Source organism: Lotus japonicus, chromosome 3, assembly GCF_012489685.1.
Source record: "Lotus japonicus ecotype B-129 chromosome 3, LjGifu_v1.2".
Lineage (NCBI taxonomy): Eukaryota > Viridiplantae > Streptophyta > Magnoliopsida > Fabales > Fabaceae > Lotus > Lotus japonicus.
The window spans coordinates 35,926,993-35,952,605 of record NC_080043.1 but is presented as its reverse complement, the minus strand read 5'-3'; the positions used below and the strand labels follow the sequence as shown (position 1 = coordinate 35,952,605).

At 34.9% G+C, this 25,613-nt stretch overlaps 2 protein-coding genes across 2 annotated transcripts; both read right to left on the bottom strand.

The window, feature by feature from the left end:
• Positions 1 to 758: 758 nt before the first annotated feature.
• LOC130744053 (uncharacterized) lies at positions 759 to 13,887 on the bottom strand. The gene is made up of 16 exons (XM_057596246.1): positions 13,795 to 13,887; positions 12,769 to 13,323; positions 12,566 to 12,568; positions 11,166 to 12,393; positions 10,752 to 11,066; positions 9,905 to 10,160; positions 9,574 to 9,790; positions 9,113 to 9,465; positions 8,502 to 9,032; positions 6,386 to 7,586; positions 5,949 to 6,302; positions 5,433 to 5,670; positions 1,945 to 4,517; positions 1,612 to 1,808; positions 1,091 to 1,434; positions 759 to 1,013 (listed from the first exon to the last, which is right to left on the bottom strand). The coding sequence occupies exons 1-16, from the start codon at positions 13,885 to 13,887 to the stop codon at positions 934 to 936; spliced, it is 8,538 nt and encodes a 2,845-aa protein (XP_057452229.1). The 3' UTR covers positions 759 to 933.
• Positions 13,888 to 16,804: 2,917 nt separating this feature from the next.
• Positions 16,805 to 20,361, bottom strand: LOC130749804 (ribulose bisphosphate carboxylase/oxygenase activase 2, chloroplastic-like). Its single transcript, XM_057603171.1, has 6 exons — positions 20,147 to 20,361; positions 19,462 to 19,772; positions 19,044 to 19,235; positions 18,234 to 18,706; positions 17,226 to 17,507; positions 16,805 to 17,120 (listed from the first exon to the last, which is right to left on the bottom strand). The coding sequence occupies exons 1-6, from the start codon at positions 20,189 to 20,191 to the stop codon at positions 17,005 to 17,007; spliced, it is 1,419 nt and encodes a 472-aa protein (XP_057459154.1). The 5' UTR covers positions 20,192 to 20,361; the 3' UTR covers positions 16,805 to 17,004.
• Between the last annotated feature and the right edge of the window lie 5,252 nt (positions 20,362 to 25,613).

Genomic DNA, 25,613 nt, shown 5'->3' with positions numbered 1-25,613 from the left:
TTTTGTTTGGATAATAATATTCACACATCCTAATAATATTTTCACATATTTTTTTGGTATAGTGAAGTTGAGTATGTTTTTAATTCTATAATAAACATATTAAAGTTGTTTTTAATTATATTTTTATCGATGTATTCATTTGAAAAATTTGAACCCCCTGACCCCGGGGTCTTGGATCCGCCACTGACAATAGACATATTCCCCGTGCAACGCACGGGAAAAATCACTAGTATAAAAATAAAATAGAAGATCGAGAAATAAGAGATAAGATTAGTGATGTATAAATGGAAAAAGAATTAAAAAAAAGGTAGAAAATAAGCAGAAATGTGATGTGAGAAAAAAACGGAAGTGTGGTTGTTGAGGACTGAATTTGTTTGTTGATAAATCAAAAATCATGGTAAATGCCATTTTCCTGAATGAACTGACTATCACAATTATGTATTGACTTTTTCCTAGGTAAATGAAATGCAAAATCCTTTCTCAGGTTCCTTTTGAATTATGTATAATTTTTTTTTTTTTAAATCTTAGTTTGAATCACCACTGGAATTCATGTTTCATAACTCACTGCCTCTCAAAAGAATGTCTTAAACAGCTTTTACTGTGCCTAGACATTTCAGAGGCTGATTTGAGCAAGAATGAACCATGAGATTTTCCAGGCTAGTCTTTCCAATGAATTTTATTTCTTCTACTGTGTTCACTTTTGAGCATATTCTTATTTACTATGGTACCTTCAAATTCAATGCAGAGAGGGATAAAATACGTGAAAAAAGTTCTATTTTTCCTGCATGATGGGACAAAAAATACCCAACTGGTCTTAAAGACAAAATAGAGCATGCTAGCTATTGGAAGGCCAAAGGAAAAAGGTAAGAGATATCATATACAGAGAAAATATTTTAAGCATGCTAGCTCTAATTCAATTAAAAACACCTTAACTTACCTACAAAAAGTACAAACTCCCCAAAATACGCAACAGTGTTGAAAGATCCTTAAAATGTACTTTGATAAAAGGTTTACTGGAAAAGAAAATAGAGCTCATAGTCAGGCAAGAGTTTATTACCATTTAGTCATTTACACATTGATCACTTCTTACCTTTTCTCCCTCCCTTGTTTTTCTTTAGTCTGTTTTTCTTCCATTTTCCATGGGAATTCTTGGGCATGCTATCTTCTTCTGATTCATCTGAGTCCCCATTTTGCACCTCATCATCATCATTCCCTGCTGCAGTACTTGCTTGTGATAGCTTCTTCAAACTTGGCTCAACTTTTGGTCGTCTTGCAAGAATTTTCTTAGCGCTTTCTTCAACTATAATGTGCTTCTCTTTGGTTTGTAAGGGATTTGTTGGTTTTGAAACTGTTTCCCAACAAGGAGATTCTATGTCCGGACCAGCACGAAGGATGAAAGTCTGGGTCTCAGTCCCCGTAGTCCTTGATGAATTACTGAAGAAACAAAAAAACAAAGTGCATGACCAAATTAAAGCAATTTTGTGACTACAAAAATCCAAATTTGCTGCTTGGACAGAAAGTAACTAAAGTTAGTCATTAACTAACTACAAACATTCATTACAAATTGTTACATGACAGAAATGCAAAAACTATTCTGACTATATAACTTACCTCGCATTTTTCGCATTCAATGTGGAATAAAGTTGGTCCATTTCACCAATCAAGGCCACCAACTCATCCATTTCATTTTTGGTAAGGTTATGTGGGACTTCATTCAATGCGTAAGAAACTTTATGTAGTGTAGCCAGAAATTTAATGCAGGGATACAACAAATCCTGAAGATGGAATGACTTCAACTTCAACCAACGCTGAGAGAAAATGAAAAAAGTAAGGGCACAATAATTTTAATAAAAAAAAATAACTTGGACACTGAAGACTAAATTAAACCCTTGATAGAAGCCTAGTATAACTTTGTATTGAATCTGCAAAAATCATTTGCCTCACCTTTATAATTTTGGCCTTCACCATATTGGAATCAGGAGACTCCCTATTAAAATCTGCTTTCTGAATTGTTAAGAGTAAGTCTTCCAAGCTATCACATAACAAGCCAAAATTCGGATATAGGTATGGAAAAGCGCGGCTTGGAGTCTCCTTAGATGTTGAGTCAGAAGATTCAACAATAATTGCTGCATTTTCCCCACCAATGCTGTCGTCGACTCTATCCGGAAACAACATCTGCAATATGAGCTCTTTTTGCCGGCAGACCATGAAATCTACAAACACAGCATCTGGACAAACAATTTCTGAAGAACTGTTGCCTACCTTGACAATAACCAAGGGATTGCCAATCACTTTAAAGGCCTCAGAAAAGACTTCCAAACCCAAGTTTCCCCTTCCTTTCATAAGAACATCACAAAATTCCAATGGCAGTTGAGAGGTTATATGACTATTTCCCAACAAAATGCAAAGTGTCTCTCCATACTTCCTTGTGCTGAGGTGAAGCAAACACACTGAGACAACCAATCTCAGGACAAACAATGGTAAATAATTCTTCACATCTAAGTTTGACTTCCTGATCCAATTTATGGTATCATTTTGATTATAAATCAACTCTTGGAGGACACGCGCAATGAACTTATGCACATCTGTCATATTCATACCTGGAGTTAAACTCAAATTTGCTAGTGAATTTTCATCCTGGAAATTAAGCCATTCAATGAAAGATGACTTAGTAGCAAACATGAACCCCTTCTTCCCGCATGATGCCAAGAGCAGAAGCCGTTCAACCAGATACATAAAACAACTAGGAGATAGATAATCAGTTTCCTTTATCCATTTCACATTGTAAGTATGCTCTAAAGCTTCATAAAGACTCAGCACGTGATTCCGCTCTGCAAATGAATCATTTCTTTGTGAAATTTCTTGAGCTGAACTCCACTGCTGAATGAATTTTTTCCAGTGTATGCTATCTTCAAATCTGGTCATAATTTCCACATACAGTTCATTTAGCAGACTAGCTGTACCAAGAACCATAACTGCCACCCTTCCAATTTGACCATATGTTAGCCTATCTTTCAGCCTTATGTTCTCGTAGATGGCGTCTTTCAGCAGACCCTTACAAGCCTCAGTTGTCCTTAGAAAGACCATGTCTTTTGTCAGAGATTTCTTCCAGTCTAGGGAAACTATGTACCGAAGTAAACGGTCAATTGGAAGTCTGCGAAATTTGTCCAAAGTCTTCAAGTTACCATGGGTGTGGCTAAAACATTTGGATCCAAGAAGAAATTCCGAGACTTCATAGATATGCAATAAAGACTGAAACTGACAAAAATCAGAAAGGTCTGTTTTAACTGAAAACTTGTACAGTGCCTCAAGTTTGCGCAAAACAGCGATGCCGACAGAAAGAAGTTCTGAACTCCAATAGCTCTGAGCAGAAGAAACTAAAGAATCAATATCAACAAAAACTAGCCTTCCATTCTTCTTTTGAAACCTATCACCCAATTTCATAACCCAGTTAGCATCAGGGACGAGCAGAGAGTAAATCTCATTCAGATTACAAGTTAGCTTCCGAACACCCAAATAATTCAATGCAAATTTTGCATAACTGCTAAGCTGATGAATGCTCGGGGCTTTAAAACTTTGAAGACATTCCAATATAAGAACAATGTTATCCTTCCAACATGTCCAACAATGAAACAATGTCTCCACAGAAAGATGATTCTCCAAAATCATTCCCTCAACTGCATCATTAATCACATTGTCTTGCCAAACGTATTTAGAGTTGTTCAGATGACAATGGGCATCCAAAAGTTGCCACAGACATAAAATTTCACCTCTGATACTCTCATGCATACGAGAAGATTTCAAATGAATCATTATTTCAGAAACCTTTTTATGATCATTTGATAATACATCAGCTTCCGTAGATGCAAGCTCATAGAAGTGGTCTGACTCTTCTTTTGCAAATGACAATGCTCTTCCCAAAAGCTCAGTCTTCTGTGCGAACTGCTTTACGGGCCACCCTTTGCTTCCTGAAGACCAAAGAGAATTTGCAAGTACATAGAAAAGCAGAAGTTCAAAAGCTTCCTTGAATCTACCAGCTTTTCCGAGAAGATCAGCCTCATGTTGAATATCACCCAACATCATGGCAATGTTTACTGCCTCCAGAAAGTTCCCTGATTCCTCTTCTAACACAAGAAGCTCGTCCAGTAAATTCAATGATCTTAAGAAGGCACGCTTTGAATCCATTGTGTGAAAAGTTTTAACCAAATTCATCACGGAACTGATATCTTCATGATCAAGATAATTATGAGCAAAACTTTCCAGGAATTTTTGTTCCATTGAGTTGAGATCATGACTTTTAACCATACATGGGTCAGCAGCTTCATTTTGTTTCCAATGTTGAATGTAAGAGAAGCCAGTGTCAAACAATCTTCCTTTTGCACAAACCGCCAAACAATCTGAGAAGAAACTGCCTCTAGCATAAACCTGAGCAGCGATTTCATAACATCCAGCTAAATCAAAGCAATCCCCTGCTCTTTTCAAATCAGGTTCTTCAGATGTTTGCAAATAAAGCTTCCCTGAAAGCAGAAACGAGAGTGATCTTACATAGTAGAAGTTCACTATATCAACATTTACCCTTAATATAAGAGTCCATAAAAAATGTGTAACCTTAGGTGGCCTGAGGAACCCACAAGAAAGAAAAATTTGTAGAGAAGAGAGAAAGAATGAACATAAATCTGTTATTGATGGCTAAAACATTAACTGAAAAGAAGAGAATTTATATTTTAGGAGCTTACCCTCTCTACAATCTTATATGCTAAAAATTCAGAATTTCCCTTTCTGTTTATATTTTCTTAAAAGGGACATGATGAGATCCTAGCATTCAAGAGGCTAGTACTCTCTGTTCCTATTAATAGGGCCATTTTCAACAAACCTCACAAATTGCAGACAAATGTTAAAATTAGTTGATATACTGGTTTTCAAAAAGTTATTTTAAGTCAAGTCAAACTCCACACATGGGAAGGAGAGCATTTATTTAGCTTCTTTTATTGAACACTGCTTATAATGTTGATGTTGGGGATACAGGTAGTCAGACATACAGCACAAACAATAGACAAGGGTAATTAAATGCGCATAGTAAAAGAACAAAACAAAAAACAAGCGAGAAAATGAATCGAATACCAATTGAACAAACCTTCCCAATCCCACAACAGATAAAATCTGTAAGGATTTGGTATTTAATAGATCAAATTTTAATATTCATTAGAGAAATGAACATTTTTCCTTATTCACTGTTGTTGAGCAAGTTCCACTCTACAGCCTGAGTAACCTCAGCCAATGAACACAGGATATAACCACTCAAGATGAACTTGTTTGTGCTGTAAAATGATTTTTTAATAACTAAAAGACAAATATATAAACTCTGATGCTACTAAATAGTTATCAACAAATAACACAATTTAACACTTAGGTACCAAGGCTCAAGTTCATACCAGCTCTTTCAAAGTCTCCTAAATCAGAAAAACATTGGGCAGCAGAATTCGCCATTCCTATGTCTTCAAAAATTTCAGCAGCTTCTCTTAGGATTGCATTCGCATCCCCAGGATTAGAATCATGCAAGCGGTTTGCAATTGCCCTAAGACTAGCAGCTTTAGACTTTTTCTCCCAATAAGAGTCTCCTGCTCTTTCAAAACACATTGTCGCCATTTCAAAGTTATTTTGATAATATAGCTGCAAAGAAGGGTCAAAATGATAATGTATCATTTAGAGGGAAAAAGCAGATAGACAGAAGGGACCAATAGATAATATAGAAAAAACATATAATCTGAGGTACACATATATTCATTATATTGTAAGTTGCAAATCAAACTATAATAAGAATCCGGTATATCATCATTGAACTAGGATTCAAACTAAAGTAAAAACTAAAAAGTGTAGGATAAACTAATTTAGTTTCAGTATTGTGAAATAAAAATGAAAATAATTGTTCATTATGGAAGAAAAGCAACCTTTTTCCCACGCGACTTCCATTCTTCTGGACTACTTGCAACTTTCATTGCCTGGGCAAGAGATTCATCCAGTTCTTTGAATTGAACAAGTTCCTTCTTTTTCCAATAGTCAAACATAGGTCTTGAGAACTCCTCTGTATTCTCACATATCCACAATCTCTGTCGTGTACGAGTTATAGAAACATAAAGCTGCTTGAGTTCAGAGCACAATATATTGTGTTTGGAGTCATTGAAACTTGGATAAGACTTTGATTCTGCAGGTTCCAGCATATCTTGTTCATTTATATACTGATAAATCACCCTCCAGCGATTTTTCAAAGGTGAAGTGCCAAAAAAGTTGTAGAGCAATACATCCTGGGAAAGAACAAAGAATACCATTAAAAAAAGACATAAAAAATAACAGAATTTTGAATTAGATACCATGATCTTTTAACAACCTGAAACTCGAGGCCCTTGCACTCTAAAATGGTTAGAACAAGAGCTTGTTTCCCTACATAGTTTAAAATTTCCTTCCGAGCCGAATCATCACGTACCAAAATTACTTGCTTGGCTCCAAAGCCAACAATTTTCCCATCCACATGTCCACTATTGCCAAAAATAGTTACAATTGCATTTTCCCTATTTCCACATTCAAGAACAACTGGAGCTTCCCCATAAATGAAGCTTGTCTCAGGCTTCAGAGCATCAATAGAATGAGGAAAAAATCGAAAAAGAAGCTCAATAATGCTCTGGGATAATTTCAACACTCCAGCATGAGTCCGGAAGTTTTGATTCAATAAAAAAGTATCTGAAATTAATCCTTTTTGATTTCCCTGATTATATGAACTTCTACTGGATTCCAGAACAAACTTCTTGTAAAAGAGAGATTTTATATCCTGGAACCTAAAGTCAATTCCCCTTGCTATTGTTTGTGCAGTATCCCCGCAGAAAACAAAACCCTCTTCTACATTTGGGCATACATATTTGAATAAATCAATTTGGCTCATGGTTAGATCCTGCACCTCATCAATATACACAAAATGAAGCTCATCGCCCTCATATCTTCTAGTTCTGAGTCTAAGATGAAGGTCAGCTACAATATCAGCCAAATCAAAATCCCCTCTGCCCATCTTCATTTTTTCATAACTTTCATAAATACCATATATCATCTCTCTTTTCTGTTTGCTCAAACTTGACCCTCGGTTTTCAGATAAGGAAAGATAACTCTCACAACTTAGCTTACCATCACCATGCTCCATTGCTTGCATACCCCCTTTTATATGAGACATGATTTCAGAGAACACTCTAGATGGATCTAGAGTCTTAGTGTACTGGGAATTGAAATGTGGCCAATATAATGAATGAAACCTGTCATAAGTCACCTCCTTCTTCCGTATGAAGGTCTCTAAAGCAACAGACTTTACACCAAGGTTTGGGGAATGAGAACATAGGCCACTAAATCTTTCAAAATATGAATTCCCCAAAGTCCCATCAAGCATCATTAGAAACTTCTGAAATGTTATCACAAGAGGGTATGAGTTGGCTGGAAGATTACTAAACGAATCTGGTATATTTTTAAACTGACTTGATGTATCAACATCAAAAATATCTTCCTCAGTAGGGTTAGTTTCGGCAGAGACATTGCTACCACATATGGATCTGCATGCAAAACATGATCTATTAATACCAGATATCAATCCAATTAGTGAAAGTACATCAGAATCAAATTATTTCAAATATTCAACAGACATGCACACATTATACTAGAATGATTACTAGAACTAAAGACTCAAAATAGAGTAACATCAACACCATTGCATAATTTCTAAAACTGAAACAACATAAATTATTATCTCATTGATGAATTATCATGCAGTTCACTTTGGATAACACCAATTCATGTGTCAAAAATTAAGCAGTCATAAATATCATCTTCTCAGAGGTGAAGATCAATAAAGATCTGTCAACAAGTTCTTTTCTACTTTGAAGATTGTCAAGAATTATGCAGAAATATGCACTTGAGGCTTGAATGATGAAGATAACTTGCTGAGAAAGCAACCGCAAGCTGATAGCTTTCACTTACACAGTTTTAGCTTCAGCTGAGAGTTCCTTTTAGTTAGCTGTCTCTATCAATACGTAACTCTAGTTACACTAGTCTAGCTAAGTGAATCATAGTTAGTAGCTGGTTGTTAACCAGATTTAGATAGAGGATATGCATTAGAAACTTGTATAAATACTTGTAAGCTACACTTTGCAAGCTAATGAATTCCGAGTGTTCATTCATCTTCTTCTCTGAGTTTTCCTCCTAGTTTCTCAATTTCTCTGAAACTTTTAAAGATATGTATAAAATACAATGATAATTAAATTATTCAGTCTTAATAAATCTGAAGCACATCAAAAGTCAAACACATAGACACATACAAATAATGGTCAGATAGACTATAAAGGAGATTATTCCAAACTTAGCCAGCTGTGCCTAATTCAAGTAATATTTTCCATGTTATTTATATTGAAAAAGAAAGAAATAAATTAAGAAACAAAGAAATAAAGATAGCTTGAAGTAAAGGTTCCAACCTTTTCAATCGAACAATGTGATGTTTTACCCCCTGACATAGTTTAGGACTCACTGTAACAAATAATTGGCGTAACACAGGTCTATCATTTCCATTAGAGCTTTCTTCATGCTCTTTATCATGATTCAAACAAGGAAATGCACCACTCTTAATTCCATATGTTGCTTCAAGAGCCATATGATGCAAGTACTCTTTTTGAAATAACTTCATGGTCAAAATAGTGGTTTTGCCGGTACCCGAGCGCCCCAATACAAATGTGCTTCTTGAAAAGTGAATTATCTCACGTTCTTCATCTGATACTTCAAATGGAAGGTCTAATTCATTAATGTCACAATCAGAAAGCAAGTGGCTAACCACAACTGGTGATATTGAGTAGAATTTCATCAATAGCAAGCTCTCCTCAACATTTGAATTCTCAATATAAATTCTTTCATCACAATTACTCATTTCAGCTTCATTTCCAAGATTATCAATACTCTTAAACTTGACGATATCTGTTGTTCTTTCCCAAGTCATGGGGGCCTCAATTTTCCTAGAAAAGAAGGAAAAAACATTCTATGAGTTAGCTAAAAAACAACTCTGGCGGTATAGAATACAGCTCAAAGAACTTACCCAACTAAACATTGTTCACTGCAGCGTCTAATAAAATCATCAGTGTAGCTTGCAAATATATTATCAAGACTCTTCACTATTTTTGGGATATCCTCTAGAAGCAAGATGTCCCATATCTTCAAAACTTGAGTGTACCTTGATTCTTTTACGATATCCTTCGAACAAACAATAAAAAGACCTTCAACTTTGAATTGTTTTAATATCTGTGAGGAACTTCCACAAAGTAAGTCCACTTCAATCCTTTTCGGTCTCCATCCACTAGAAAGTTTATATAAGAGTCCAATGATAGACTTCTTTTTCTGCTCGGATCGCAGTCTTTTAAATGATTTAAGGAAGTTATCACTGAAAAGAACCTAAAAAATTGTGGAAGGTGAGAATGAAAACCAAAGGTCAAGTAGATGATTAGGATATCAAGAACATGAACAATAAATAAAATTTTACAAGATTTATAATCCAAGTACCTTCCACATGGAATTTCTGAAAATGACACTATCTGCATTAAGCAAGTCATCAAGTTGATTTAGCCCTTTCTTTGCATCCAAAATGCTTTTTGCCAAATCTTTGTCTTCATCAGCATCAAAGAAACATTGACGCTTTTTTGCATCAAGGACCAAATCTTTCCAGACATTTTCCAGACTTACTAGGGTCCTTTCATGTCCCAAAATCCACAAGCTGTGCCTGTTGAATATCAAAACACCAGCATGAATGCATACATCTTTTGCCTTCATAAGAGAAATATTAGTCCTTAGGTAACTGGGGATGAACAAAAACAAATACAAACTTAAGTTCTACCTTGCCCTTGTAAGAGAAACATTAGTCCTCTGGTGATTGGAGATGAACTTAAGTGGCGCACTGCCATTAGTTCTCACAGTTGATAAAATAATAATGTCCTGTTCTCCGCCCTGGAAGCCATCAATCGTTTTCACATTTACATTAAATCCATGATTATTATCATACTTTTGTCCAAGTACATCCTGAATAGCAACAACTTGGGCCGCATACGGAGAAACTACACCTATGCTGAGCTTCTCTTTTGAGTCAAGCCACACTACAGACCAGGCAAAAGAAGGCAGAACATCACTGCTAGAATATATTAACAATTAACAAAGAATTATTTCAAAGCATTCATAGTATGATAGTAATCATCCTAAACCCAAGCCACAACAACAAAAAATTTGAATGATCCCCCATGTGGTTCAAACTCCCTATCTCTAACATCCTAACAACAATAAACTGATCCTAACAGCAATAAACTACTCCTAACAATAATAAACTGCCGTATAACTAATAAAGTTATTAACTGCCAATCTTCCATAACCGCCTGTTCCAGAATCTCATGGGTCTCTCCCTAGCACAAACATTATGCCACTGACCACTATGTAGCATTAAAATGACAATATTTTCACGGATGTAGTATTCTCTTCAAGGAAAAAGAACATGTAATTAATAATAAAGTGACACATGATTTTTAATTCTACTAAACACCAATACTTGAAATGTTATCTTTGTAAATTAGGCCAATCACAACCATGCAGTTTTACAATCAATTATTCTCTATACTCCTTTGCAAGGAAAAAGAAAATCCAATAACATGATTGAGAACCACAGAAAAATCATTTACATATAAACAAACACAAACCTTTGAAACACTTCTGAATTATTTTCTTTACAACTGCAACTTCAACCAAATTTTTCCGGCTTCGTCCAGCATCATCAAATCCTTCTCTGCCACCAACTATATTAATAAAGGAATATGGACCAAACATAGGCCCTGGGAGATATTTCTTTCTATAGTTCTCACTCATAACATTTGGAGCATCAAGAATTTGGTTTAAATAGAACTGCGAATTTGGAAAGAAACTTATTGCTGGATGCATTCGGTATTGTATATTGAGAAAGTGATTTGGATAACCCAATAAGTCCAACCTTTCAAATAGGCTTCTACCAAAACCAACTCCAAAAGAAACCTAGAAAAAAATAAAGGATAAGCAAACATTAGTGTGATTGGAAACTGATAACTTATCTATGTTTGAATAAATGGAGATGTAGGGACCATGGATACATACATTACTTTCCACCATAGCTGGTAGCTGGCGTTCATCTCCAACAAGAATTCCATGGTTTATGTCTCTTAGTAGTAGAGGTATGATTGATTCGCATTCCTTCAATTGTGCAGCTTCATCAACCACTAAAACGTTCAGTGGTTTCATGGCAACAGAGTGCAACTTGAAGGAACTAGAAGCAGTGGAAAATATTAATGAGGATGTTTGTAAACAGAATACTCTGATTTTTTCTTCATGTGTAACATCTGGCCAGTCGAGTTTACCAAGTGAATCTTTCAGGGTTTTTAAAGAATACAGGAATTCAGTTCTGCTCTTGCTCAATAAGTATTCAGTACCCTCAGAAGACTCAAAAGAAATTGGTTGGCTTTCAGGAGGACAAAATAGTTGTTCCAGTACTTCACAAACAATATTAGTTTGGAGCAACAGAGATTGAAAGGAATCAAGGGAATGGATAAGGCAGACCAGACCTTCAATGTTATCTTCCCCGATATAACTTCTGGCTATGTGTGTACATAGGACAGAAATGCATTTTCTGAGTGGCGATGCTATTTCAAGAAACCTTTCACTCACAAACTCAATAAAAGATTTGCACATGCTCTCACTACAATCTGAAGGGTTATCATCTTTTGTCCTATTAGTCTTATTATCATCTATTCGCTCTTTTTTCTTTCTCAACTCATTTTCAATGAATATATGATAGTGTGAAGCACAACTTTCAAGAAGATCAATCATTAAACCAAAAAAATATCTCCAACCAGTATGAGGTCTAAAGCACATCGAAAGCTGTTCGACGCGATAGTCCAAATAAATGTCTTTGATATCCTCCCCGACTTTAAGTTGCTCATGATTCCCAAATAACAGTATGTCTCCGAATGGACAGCACAAATCGTCAAAGTTTCTATCAAAGGATGACCTCACAATACTTAAGACACGAGATGCAACTTCTTTGATGGCAACATTAGTAGGGGTACAAACAAGAGTCCTACAGTTCATCTTCAGTAGGGCAAAAAGCAGAGTGCCCAAAGTTTTGGTTTTTCCGGTTCCCGGGGGACCCCAGATAAGATCCACAGTGGACTGATGATTGCATTGAGAGGAAGAAAGGCAAGCAGAAATTGCTTTGTACTGGGACTCATTCAAATCAGATGATAACCTTTGATATGTTGTGTCATCCCTTAGAGCATCAGTCTGCTGATGGCAGTAATCACAATTTTCCTCAACCTGTGCCCAGCATATATCCATCAGTCATAAAAATAATTAAATTTGAAAAATTGTTATACTTTGAAATTGCAGTCTACATAACAACAAACAAGGAAATTCATATGCAATTTTTTAAAAATTATTCTAACTTGTGTGAATCTTCTTATACTCGAAGAGTAAATCAATGATAAACTTCCTAAAAAGAGTAAATCAATAATATAACAGACAATCAGCACTATCAAAACAATACCAATTAAAACCTGACATTATTACATTGTTATGCTTTGATATATGTTAACACTATCAACGTATGAACTCAAATAATCTATAATGCTCTCAAAGGATGTTAAACTTGAAACACTTGATATAAAGGCATAACATAAAATTGACTCTTACCCCATCACCAGAACATAAAATTTTCTGGATAAGCTTTGAATTTCGCGACATATGCAAGGCTTCCCATATTCTTCTATTGGGGGTTATATTTGTCAAATATATCATAAACATCGACTTTTGCCCAACTTGATCGAGGTTAATATCTTTAGATGGAAGAATCGTGAAAGAAGACTTAAGTTCCGAATTATCATCCTTGGTCTCCTCCTCTACAACCCCAGCTGACACTACTAAAGTCCACATTTTTCCCATCCTTTGTAAATCGTTGACAATTTCAGGCTTAAAATCAGCCAAAATAAAAACATCCCCAGTCAATGTTTTGTACATTTCATTTCCATGACCAGAGGACCTGTTTCTCCATCTGTCAGTTCTAACATTGTAGAGCATCCGATTCCTATTATCAGGTGCCTCTTTAAAATAAATTACTTGTGCAAATGGTGAACTTTGTAAGATTTCCATGCTTGAGCAGACTTGTGTTCGAGTTTCTTCCAGTAATGGATACACATAGGACCCAAAATAATGACCAACAGAATTGAATGATAGATCAATACATTTCACCTGCAAAATATAAACAGTACTTTTTAAAATGGAGGTGAAACAAACTAATAGCATTTTCAAACTAACAGCACCTTTAGAGCTCAAGTCATGTTTATCTTAAAATCCAACCAAATGCACCAAATCAACAACAGTATTTTGGGTCATGTTTATTCTCCTGAGCAACAATATGAATTTTCGTTTAGCAGTGTCACACAATCAAACTAATGGCATGTTCATATTAGTAGAAACACAAGACAAAGTGTGTAACTTTTCCCTTCCCAGTGAACCAAACCAACCAAACACATGTAAATAGTCATTATTTAATAAAGCCAATAAATGCTAATACTGTTTAAAAACAAACTAACAACAGCTCAAATAATCCATCCAACCAAATAATGTTCAAACAATAGTAAACCAAACACTATTTGATTGAGAAAAAGGTGTGACCTTTTCCTTTGATACAAGCACAATGCTGTAAATTTCTATTCTAACCTGGTCTTTGTAGAAATCTTGGTTGAAAATGTCTTCAAGAGACCAAGAGAGTATAATGTCTACCAAGTCAGGATCAGTATTCGTTGTTGTCATCTTCTTAATTGGTTGGAACAAGACTCACATTACAGTGATGATGCTGGTGTGACTAGCTAAAAACCCATTTTGAGAAATGAAGAGTTGGGGTAAACACAGTGAGTGAGTGTGCAAATTGCTTTTGAGAGAAAAATAAAGAAAACAGAGAGAAACTTTCATGACTCAGGCTCAGGTCGATTCATTTCCTTCTTAGTTCTTTTACACGTCCTCATTTGCAATTTGGCTGTAGAAAAAAAAAATCTTTTATCACTTAAAAATAATAATGATTCATAGATAAACTATACAGTGCATACATTTTAAAATATCTTTTTTTTTTCAGTTGGACTGTTACATTTAAAGAAAATGGAATGAATTTTAATTCATTTGGTTGAAATGTTACATCGTAAATTCATTATAAAATAGGGAGTTATTATTATTAATTATAAATGAATTTAATTTCTATGCACATGTAAATTTTTTATACAAACATCCAACTAATTTTCACCATATTGGCAAATAAAGAATTTGACATCAAAATTAAATTCCAATATAAATTATATAAAAAAAATACTCTATCAAAATTAAACTCCAATTTTACTTTAGTTTAATTTATTATGCTTTTAATGTGTATATTTGAGTAAGGTAGTATATTTTTTGCTAATATGTTGATTTAGTTTGAAATTCAGCATCCTGTTATGTGTTTAGCTAGCTAGTTTTCCTTGTTTTTTTTTGGTACATAGCTAGTTTCCTTGTAAATATGAGTTTAATTTAAATAGCTAAAAATCCCAAAAAATGCTTTTACTAATTATCAAAAATTATAATCCAAAAACATTTAAAATAAAATAAAAAATATATTTTCAAAAATCACGAAAATATCATGACCATAAATCATAATGAAACCATACATACAATTAATGATGATCCATACATACATCTATACATATAAATATATAATACTCCCATCATTCATGATCCATGCATCAATATGATGCTATCATATATCCACACAGATTTTGTTTTGTAGCGCCCCACAATTGATTCTCCTCACTCACATATCCTCTCTCTATGCACACAAGGAAGAGGGGCAAAATCTCTGTTAAGGAAAAGAGGCGGCAGTGCACAAGAGACAAAAAGAGAGGAGGGGGGGGGACCAAAATGCTTTCTCCCCAAGTTTCTAGCTCAAAATTTATCAATTCCATAATAATCACTACCCTCGCCACTCTTCAGGGGAACCGGATAAAAACCTGTTCCTTATCCTCCATCAGAATCCCATAAACCATTATTTGTGAAGAGTGTCGTGTGAGTAGTGGGCTGAGTTTAGGCCCAATTTTCCGTCATTTTTTTTTTCTCTTGTTGTTGGGAGGGACTGAGCCCGAAAACTACAGATGAAAACGCCTTGGGTAGGAAACACTTGTTAGTTGTTACATCAAAAAGCAACAAATTCCTACAATTAGGAGGAGGAGCATCACTTTAAATAATTTGCCATCATATTAAGAACAAGAGAATTGGAACTCCCTCTAAATTTCAAACCCCGCTTTGAGATTTTGGGAACCTTTTAACCTCGGAAATCTCATAATGTATTTTAACATATTTTATTAATAATTCCGAGATCTGAAAATTTCAAAAGATATAAAAAAATATTTAGAGATTGCCAAAACTAAAAAATGGGACCTTTCATTCCCGAGTTATAGAGGTCGGAAATGATAAACTTATTATAAATGCTTCCTGAGTTTTAAATTTGAGTTCCAAAACCCGGAAAAGGCTTACTTGGAACGATGATGTTATAATACATTATGAGAATTAGAGCTCGAGACGTTTCTGAGGTATTAAATCTCAAATAATTCATCAAGACATGTTATAATACATTCCAAGAATTAGAGCTCTGGGCGTTTCCATCTAGCGTTATCCGTAAAAACGTTGATGACAACTCTGTTTCATGAACTGGGGTGTTTTAAAGCGCTATCCGGACACGACCCTGGTTGCGACAGATTATATACAATGCAAAGCCATCATTTTTTTAATGCAATTTGCGCTTCTGATTTCAAACTTCAATATGTTTTTAGCATTTTCATTTTAACTTTTGATTCAATGACTTTTATGTTAGTCGAGTTCCTCATCATAGAGCTTGATTTCATTTTATTTTCCTTAGGACAAACATCTGCGCACGTTTTCAAATAAGAGTCCAGAAAAAATTTAAATATCGACCTCTTTAATAAACATTAGAACCTTTTCAGTTTACCAAAAATCTAGGCAGACAACCGTCCATTATTTTATAGATTTATGTTGGACATATTCTAAAGTGAACAAGTTGATGAATTCCACGCCAGGCTGAATTTCATAATATGCAGTCCGTTGTTGTGCTATGTTATCCATCTACGGGTGCCGATAGCAATCCTCGTTGTCATCCAGATGATGGATCGAAGAAGAAGAAGCTAGCTCAAATAAATTGTCGAAAGTGTGCACCGAGTTGGAAGCCCACACCGGCACCGCAGACCAGGTTCTCGCTGAGTTCATGACCGAGCTGGGTCGTGCATAAAGCACCAGGAGTGCTAGTTACATAGAATATAGTGATTAGATATTAACTACTAAAATCATTTGTTTAAAAAGTTGGTAAAAAACCTCATTGAAGTCTCTAATAGATGCCTCATTTCTCAATTTAGTATTTTAAAAATAATTTTTGTTAGTTGAATCCTTAAAATTTTAAATGCACAACATTTTGGCCCCCTCATCTATTTATAATTAACAACATTAAATGAGTGATAGGGAAAAGAAAGTTTGGATGTTTGAAACTAAGAATTTAATCGATAATATTTTTGGAAAGACTAAAATGATGACGCATATCTTAAGGACTAAAATGACGTTTTACTCATATAAATATACTCATGAACACCAATTTGGCAGATGATTGTGAAAAATCCAAAAGGAAAGAAGGAAAGGGTGCTGGCAATAATGATATCTACAAGATGTCACTCAATAAAACCCAACCATGGGTTACACCAGAATTCACACAAAGTGTACAACTGAAAAGTTCATATTAATGCACCTTACATAAAAAAGCGAATACTAATCCACATTCCACAGTAAGTAGCATTCTTTTAGATACTTCCCAAATCTCTCTATGTATCTACTCAAAATCACCTAAAATTTGTATGTGCAGCTTCCATCATCACTTCTAGCTGTTGGATCATAGTTTTCAGCAGCAGGATCAGTACAACCTTCAGGGATAGGAACATGAACATGCTGAGCTCCTTGTCCTGCATCCAGACAATAAGACAACACTTATTTAGTCTTGTTTATTGCTGAACCATAATCCTAAAGCCACAAGTTTCCATCAAGAGCTTTAGGATTAAAGGTCTAACCATAGAAGTTTCCAGTGTTGATGGCATCTTCATTTGCATCTCCAAGAGCTGCCTCTTTGAGGTATTTGTCAGCCAATTGAACCCTCTTCACATTCTCTTGCTCTTTCACAAGCATGTTTCCATACTCTAGGAGCTTCTCAATACTCATCTTTGGTTGCTCGAAAGTTGGAGGTCCTTCTTTAGAGTTCACAAGCCTTCTCCCAACATTCTCCACTCCCACACCAGAAATCCACTTCCTCACTTCATCATCATAAACTCTAGCCCTCAAGGCACCAAAGAAGTCTACATAGAAAATGCATCAAGCATTTGATTACTCACATTTCATCCATACAATCTGACACCATACCAATGTCTCAAACTTCTATAACTTATAAAGACAAGGAATTAGCAAATAAAACTTAGGCGTAAATTAGTTTTTAGTCTTCCATTATGCATTCAGAATTGGTTTTAGTTCCTACCATCTATGTTTTCTTTTAGTTTTAGTCCCTACTTTTACAAATAATTTTGGTTCCATGCCCCGCTGTTAATATCTCTTGTTAAGCTAAGCGGTGATGCAACTAGCATAGAGCTACATCACTGTTGTTTTGTGTACAAAGTAATCTTAGTGCATGTTTCGATTTATGTTGTCGTCAGATTATGGTAAAAGTTAGTTAAAGTTAATTGAAAGTGAAGTCATTTATATTTGGACAAGTTTATGGGAAAAGTGGTTCCTATATGGTAATGTTGTGAAATCTAATTATAAAATCTCACAATTGATTGACTGCAAAAACTACTCTCTCTAGCTTCTCCGCGTAATTGATTTTCGGATTAAAATCAGTTCTCTAAGTTGATTGCCAAACAAGTATGCAACCACTTAAAAGTGATTCTAGTTGATGAAAATTGATACTAAGGTTTCCAAATGTGAAACTAAACACACTTACATGCCTACTTTGCTGCCAAGTCAAGTTTATGAAGCTACAATGGGGACTGAAAATTATAACTTGAAACTTCGGTTGAGGTATGGCTTACCAATAGATTGGCCAGGGAAGGTGTCAACAAGCTTGACAATGTCATCGGTGGGAATACCATCTGTTCTGAAAATACCTTGGCAGACACCAATTCTGTCTTCCCTAGTCGGTGCCCAGTAGAATTTTTCCATTCGACCATCACGGATGAGAGGAGCATACAATGTTGAGAAGTCATTACCAGTGACGATGATGGGGACACGGGGATTCTCCTCCTTGTTATACATGCCAGGAAGTTGGACATTGGTTGGGTTGTCAGCAATGTTCATGAGGGTAGCATTCACCATCTGGTTGTTCACTGTGTATTGTGTGGTTCCGCCCATACGACCAGCTCCTGCATCAAGATCATTGATGAAGAGGCAGCACATCTTTCCTTTTCTGATGATGTCTGCAGCCTCGCGGTATCTCTGCCGGATCAACTTTGCAGGCTCCCCAGCATTTCCACTTTCCAATTCTCCAGCACTCATCATGATAGGGCTGAATTAAAAGGCAATGGAAGAAAGAGTTAAGGTTGAGTATGTCAATTTCCTCTTTGATGGACTAGCTTGAACCAACATTTTGTTTAAATTTTGGGGCAGGGAGAGGCAGTTGTAAATTTGGGTTTAACTCCTCTAAAATGAAGGAGTCAAGGGTAAAGTAACACCATAGTTAGCTATAGATGTACTCATAAACAAAAGTATATGATCACAATCAAAATTGTTGATTTTTGAATTAAGTGGTGTAATTACTTACTTTATCATCTAAAATGATTCTCTCATTTCATTTTAGAGTATCCAAATCATGTAAATAAATACTAGCGTGTAATTAAACTTACTTGATTCCCATCTTTGCAAAGGCAAGCTCACATTGAAATGATTTTCCCTGACCTTTGCCTCCCCAAACACCCAAAATAAGAGGAACCTTAATATTTGGCAAGCTTAGAAAGTTCTTGGTGATGTGAACAACAACTTTGTCCATAAATGCAGGAGCAATGTAGAAGCCATCCATGGTGTTGTCCAAATTATACCTGAAAACAAGTCCATCATATCAGCATTCATGAAGATCCAAGAGTGGAAACAGTTTCAAAAGCTTCAAATTTTTGTTAGCTAATAAGTTCAAACCAATTTATAGCATGTTTGGATGAAATTCTCTTTTATCATAATCAATTAAACACACAAAAGCTTGTCATCACAAATCACAATTGATTTTGGTTTTAGAATCAATTCTAGAAAGATTTTCAAGCATGAACTTACTGGCGAAGACCAGCACTGATATAATCATAGGAACTCATGACAGCATAGTGAGTCCCACTTTCCATGGGAGCTTGGAAGAGAGTGTCCACCATTCCTTTCCCTCTTGTAATATCTTGCTGGTCATCTGAAATGTCATAGGCAAGTCCAGCCCATCTGTCCTTTGAGGTTTGCTTCTCCTCATCATATTCAATTTGTGCAGAAACCTTGAAATTCCTCTGGCTGGGAATCACAGAACTCACTTTCTTCAAGCCAGTTCCAAAGAATGCTGAGCTTGTCAAAGGAGTTCCATTGCTATAGCCATTCAATTTCAACTGTACCAAATAAGTCCCTAATTAGTCCCCAAATGAAACATGCATGAAGTCCAAATTGGATAGCAATATCCATGTTTCAGAACAAAATGGAACATACCCAGATGGAAGAAAACTAAAACATCTACTCAAATCACAAGGAATTAAAATAAAGTTACGAACTTTCAATCTAATTCTACTCATACTAATAGATACAATATGGGTGCATCGTGTATGTTCATGTAGCCTAGAGTATATTCAAAGATAAATATTAAAAACAAAAATCAAAATTATAAATGAAACCAAACATGTTCTAAACTTCTAATGATGAGAGTATGAGACCAAAGTTAATTTGAGCAGTTTGTTATAATGAAAAAGGTGCTGGAATAACATGGTACCGGTGCCAAGTTGACAGCTCCAACAGTTGGGACCAAAGTTACCATTATGTTATTGGAAACCAAAGGAAGTTTGGTAGGAGTGTTGTGAGGGAAGAAGACGAAATAGAACTGATCTTTAAAGTACTGTTTGTTTTGAGTTGAGGGAAAGAGCGAGGTGAGAAGAAGTATATATAGTGGGTTTAGAATGGAAAAAATTAATGTGCATTGTTTTGGTAATCTATCAACAGCCACAAAAATTGGATTGACTGTATTGTATAATTTTGGTGAGATGGACCTTGGTTTTGGAATGTGGTTTTTGAGTACGGGGGACTTTGTTTACAAACAAAATGGAGCCTTCTCGGAACTTCGCTTGTATGAGGTTTGAGTTCAACCTTCTCCCTCAACCACTCATATTTGGTAATTTATTACTACAAAATTGTAAAAAGAGAGCCAAAACAAAAGAGAAAAGTCTGGTTTCAACATAAAAAATACCTACATAATGTATTATGATAGGGAAAAAGATATACACAAAATTTTAATTTAAAGATGACAATCTTATAGGAAATTTTCACATGAGATGAATCTATTTAGAGAGGAAAATTACTATGTGACACGATATATTTAAGGCACAAATTTCATCACGAACTTAAAAAATAATCAATCACCTCTTATGATGTATAGTGTCCAATGGAAAAAAAAAATTATAAAGGCTTAATAGCATTTTCGATCTCTCATTTATTATGATTTGACTGTCAAGGAATTTATTAGTCTAAAATGTCTCTCACATTTAATAACTGTTGCAGTTTTGGTTCTTTGTGAACTTTTATACAATATTTAACGGTTTTTAATTAAAAATAAGGCTTGAAGAAAAGTTTTATGTTTAATAATTAACAATTTTATGGTTTTTAATTTTTTTTAATCAAAAACCGTAAAAAATTGGATGAAAGTTGATGGAAAACCAAAACTGCGACAATTAATAAACGTGAGGGACGTTGTAGGCTAATAAATTCCATAAGGGATCAGAACTGTCAAATCGTGATAAGTGAGGGACCAAATTGTACATGAAGTTACCAACCAACCCATAACAATAGTTACTACAAATCAACAAAGTTTGTAAGCGGTTTTTATCAAAGCGGTTTTGATCATTAAGCAAACTGTTTGATATTGAGTGCAAAACCAAACAATTAAGTGCAAAACCAATCAAATAAAGTTTCTAACATATCATTGTTAGGCAACCCATGTAGTTCTATTTTCCCCCGTTTTAGTTACTAACATATCATTGATAATTAAGTGCAAAACCAATCAAATAAAGTTTCTTACATAAAAGTGTAAGTAATTAAGCAAAACTCTCTTTGATGGAGAGAGTACGCTGAAATCAGCGCTGTCATGCTTTAAAATATCTATAAATCGAGAAACTTCAGATGTGATGACACAGAGCAATTTCTATTTTTCTTTGGGGTCAAAAGCACTTTTATTTTCTGGCTGAGAGTGAAGCTAGATAACTAGATGACAATTTAGAAGCAGATGGGAGCTCAAGTCTGTCCCACTAGTCAATGCACGGTTTTTTTTTCTTTTTTTTCAAAATTTAAATATCTTAAAATCATTATTTTCTACCATTGAGATTAAGACTTGTATTTAAAAATAACAGAAAAAAGATGATCTAAACTATTATCTTAATAATTGACCTGCACCAAAACAAAGAACCTGCACAAGAAAAAAAGGAACCTGCACCAAAACGTTATCTTAATAATAGATTTAACTAAACTTGGATTAAAAAAGCAGTACATAATGGTTTTCAGCTGGTCTTGTGCAATGGTGGATCCAGAACCCGAGGTCAAGGGTTTAAATTTTTCAAATGAACACAACAGTAAAAATATAATTAAAAATCATAGTATTTTTTTTGTACAAATAGGTGGGTCTTTAGTGCAAATAGGTGCAAAACTTGGTCTACTAGTATAATTTAAAATTTTCAGGGGGTTCAAAAAAATTATATGGGGGGTAAGTGCAATTTTTTTCACAGGGTTCAGTTGAAACCCCCCCCCCCCCTCCCCACCAAAAGCTGGATCCGCCCTTGGTCTTGTGATATGCTAAAACTATGTAAGAATATGAACACAAGTTTGAATTCTGGAAAACATATTTGTTAGGAGGAACATGTAACTGTTTTCCAAATGGGTGACTGATAACCCGGGGTTATTCGAGTCCTTCTTGTCTTTTCAAGTCTTCTTGTTTTTTCCTTTTTATTTTTTTATTTTGTTTTTGGTCAAATTGAGTTCCTTTTAGCGCATATTTGCATCTGCATCAGTTTAGGTGTTTTCAGTTTATTTATTTGATATTTTTCTTAGTTTTTATTAGTTTTAGTTAGAGTTAAATCCCTTGGCCAGTTTTGAGTGCTGATGGTTTTTGAGGAGTTTTATTTGCTGAATTCAATGAAGGTATATGTCGAATTATTCTGATTAATGAGATGTTTTAGTATAGTGGTAAGTATTCCCCTTGTCACATGCTTCATTTACTTGGGTGGTTATGGAGCTGCAACGGAGATAATGATGAGATCATGATGATCCTATGATGTGATTTCAGACCAGGAAAATAATTTATTTTAGTTCATTTTATTTTATGATAATTTTTGCATGTAGTATTTGTTGCATGATAGTTGCGTTTGTTGAGTCTTGTGGATTTACCACTGGTTATACACTAATTTGCTTCATAGTGCTTGAAAGTTTAGTTTCATTTCTGGATTATGTATGCTTGTCTGAAAAAATTTGTTTTGTGTAAGCGAAGCATGTGTGGAATGGAAAGAATTGAGTGTTGAATTGTGAATGGTTTCTGGAGAAGAGTAGTGAGATATCAAGTATGTCAAATATGTGGGAAGGAGTTTTACAATAGTTTCCATTTAACCTTTGTATTGACTGTACACTCTTTGGCTATGAGGTTTTTAAGTGGCACACATGTGACGAAAAAAAGAAAGAACAAAAGGGAACCAAAGTAAGATAGGATGTAAGTAAGGGAGGGAGATATATTTGCATCACTGAGCACACCCTTAATCATGTCCTGAAGTTGCAAAATAAAAACTTGCATTTAGTTTGTAATAACTATGATGGGTTTGGAACGAGGAGCCGAAGACCGAAAATAAAAGTTGTCACATGTGCATGTTCTTAATTCAAACCGTTGGCTATTACTAGTGCACTTTCAATATGAAGGTTGGTGAATCAGGAGTTGATTGTGATATCTTGCAATTTAACATTTCTTAGGTGTTGTATCTACTCCAACTAAAAATGATTCAATCTTTTCAAACTTGATTCTTGATAACCCCATCTTGTGCCGTTCTACTCATTTCAGAAGTTTGGTTGAAATTGCATAATAATCCAGGAGTGGTGTGCTCGAGGACAAGCAACCTTGAGTTTACATTAAAGGATAAGCTGCCGTTGAGTATAGCAGTGTGATAACACGAGGTTTATTCTATGTTTTTTGAGTCCTTCTTGTCTTTTTATGTTCATGTTTCGGTTCTTTATTGTGTTTTTAGTCAAGTTGAGTCTCTTTTAATGCAGATTTACATCTGCATTAGTTTAGGTATTTTCAGTTTATTAATTTGATTTTTTATTAGTTTTAGTTAGAGTTAAATCCTTTGGTCAGTTTTGAGATGAAATATGAAGAGTCCATGAGTGTTGATGGTCTTCGAGGAGTTTTATTTGTTGAATTGAATGAAGGACTCCTTAATTATTGTGATTAATGAGATGTTTTCACGAGTTTCATTGTGGAATGATGATTTGTTGAGATTCTCTATCGGTTTCAAGTGCTTTTGATGGCTAATGATGATAAATGAAAGCCAAATAAAGAGTCATGATGATGGGAAAAGAGTTACAGAATTTGAAGGAAGTCAGATGAGCCACGCATGTGCGCCATGTATGCCTTGCACATGCGTGGCAAAGCTGTCGAAGAAGCACAACCAGACCTAAAGGCCACGTATGTGCGCCACATAGGCCACGCATGTGCGTGCATGCGTGGAAAAACTGCCCCAGGAAGCTGAAAAATCTTTTTCCCACGCATCTGCGTGGTGGAGGGCCATGCACATGCGTGGATGACCGTTCTAAAGTCTATAAATTCAGCTTTTCTCTTTTCTTTTAGAATCTTGTACTTTTCTGAATAATACTTAGACGTTTAGGTTCCTGGAGCTTGTGGGAGGCTTATTGGCACTCTTGTTTCAGGTTTTTTGTTCTTTTAATTTGCATTATGAATTGCCTAGCCATGATTGACTAGTTTATCTCTGTACTTTGGGTGAAGTGAACCTTAATTATGAATATGGTTTGAACTTCTGAGTTTCTTATATGAATAAAGTTTCCTTTTATGTATCTTTTCTCTGTTTCAATACTATCTTGAATGCATGCAAGTGTTTGACTATATTCTTGCACAACAAAAGCTGGTTAGGATTAAGGGACCATGAGATTAGATTGATATGTTTACTACCATTTAGGTATAAGGGTGAGAACTTATTGTATTGGTTTGGACATAGAAGTTTAATTCTTCAATTGAATTGACTAGGTACTAAGACATTAGGCTTAGCAACTGAAATTGAATGATTTTCTTGATTAAGGTATTACAAAGGCTATAGCATCATAGAAGAGGTTTTAAAGTTCATGATTTGATTGTAAGAAACATAATTGAACTACGTGAAACTTTGCCTAAGGTACTTCTTTTTCTGAATTACAATTCTATCTTTTGATCATAAGGGTTTTACACACAACAAAAATTCAAAATTATATTTTTTTGGCTTAATATCATTTTGGGTCCCTCACTTATCACGATTTGACAGTTCTGGTCACTGACGGATTTTATTAGCCTACATCGTCCCTAGCATTTACTAACTGTTGCAGTTTTGATTATCGGTTTTTAATTAAAAAAATAAATATACAATAAAGCTTGAATAACCGTTTTATGTTTTCTAATTAACAATTTTATGGTTTCTAATTTTTTAATTGATTTTTTAATCAAAAAACCGTAAAAAATTGGATGGAAGTTGACAGAAAACCAAAACTGCAACAATTAGTAAATGTGAGAGATGTTGTAGGCTAATAAATTTCATGAGGGATCAGAACTGCCAAATCGTGCTATTAAGCCTGTTTTTTTTTTCTTTTTACATTATGAACACTAAACTCTTTGAAGAAATTGATAAACAACTATCTCTGTGGTTCGAAAATCTTTGATATTACTTCGATGAATCTGTACACTTGTAGGATTGGCTATTAGTGACGACATCGGTAAATAAATAGGCGTTTCTCACCAATCCTTCAAGACATCTTAAACATTGCTTTGGAAGACACCATGAATGCCAAAGCATTCAGGTATAAATGCTTTTGTTCTCTGGGTTTAGGTCGAAATGTTTGATTTTGGAGGGATCCTTGGACGGGACTGGAACCTTTGCTACTTCAGTTTCCTAGACATTTTTCTCTAGCTGTGGATAAAAATTCATTGATTTGCAACATCGGATCCTTTG

Bases quoted from the DNA above. Each gene is read 5' to 3' on its own strand.
- LOC130744053 (XM_057596246.1), bottom strand. From the start codon at position 13,887: ATGACAACAACGAATACTGATCCTGACTTGGTAGACATTATACTCTCT. The intron at 9,033-9,112 runs GTAAGTTCTTTG...CTTCTTTTCTAG, and splicing joins AGTGAACAATGTTTAGTTGG to GAAAATTGAGGCCCCCATGA. The intron at 7,587-8,501 runs GTTGGAACCTTT...TTTTGCATGCAG, and splicing joins CACATTGTTCGATTGAAAAG to ATCCATATGTGGTAGCAATG.
- LOC130749804 (XM_057603171.1), bottom strand. From the start codon at position 20,191: ATGGTAACTTTGGTCCCAACTGTTGGAGCTGTCAACTTGGCACCG. The intron at 19,773-20,146 runs GTACCATGTTAT...TATTTGGTACAG, and splicing joins GAGCTGTCAACTTGGCACCG to TTGAAATTGAATGGCTATAG. The intron at 17,508-18,233 runs GTAAGCCATACC...TTTTCTATGTAG, and splicing joins CTTCCCTGGCCAATCTATTG to ACTTCTTTGGTGCCTTGAGG.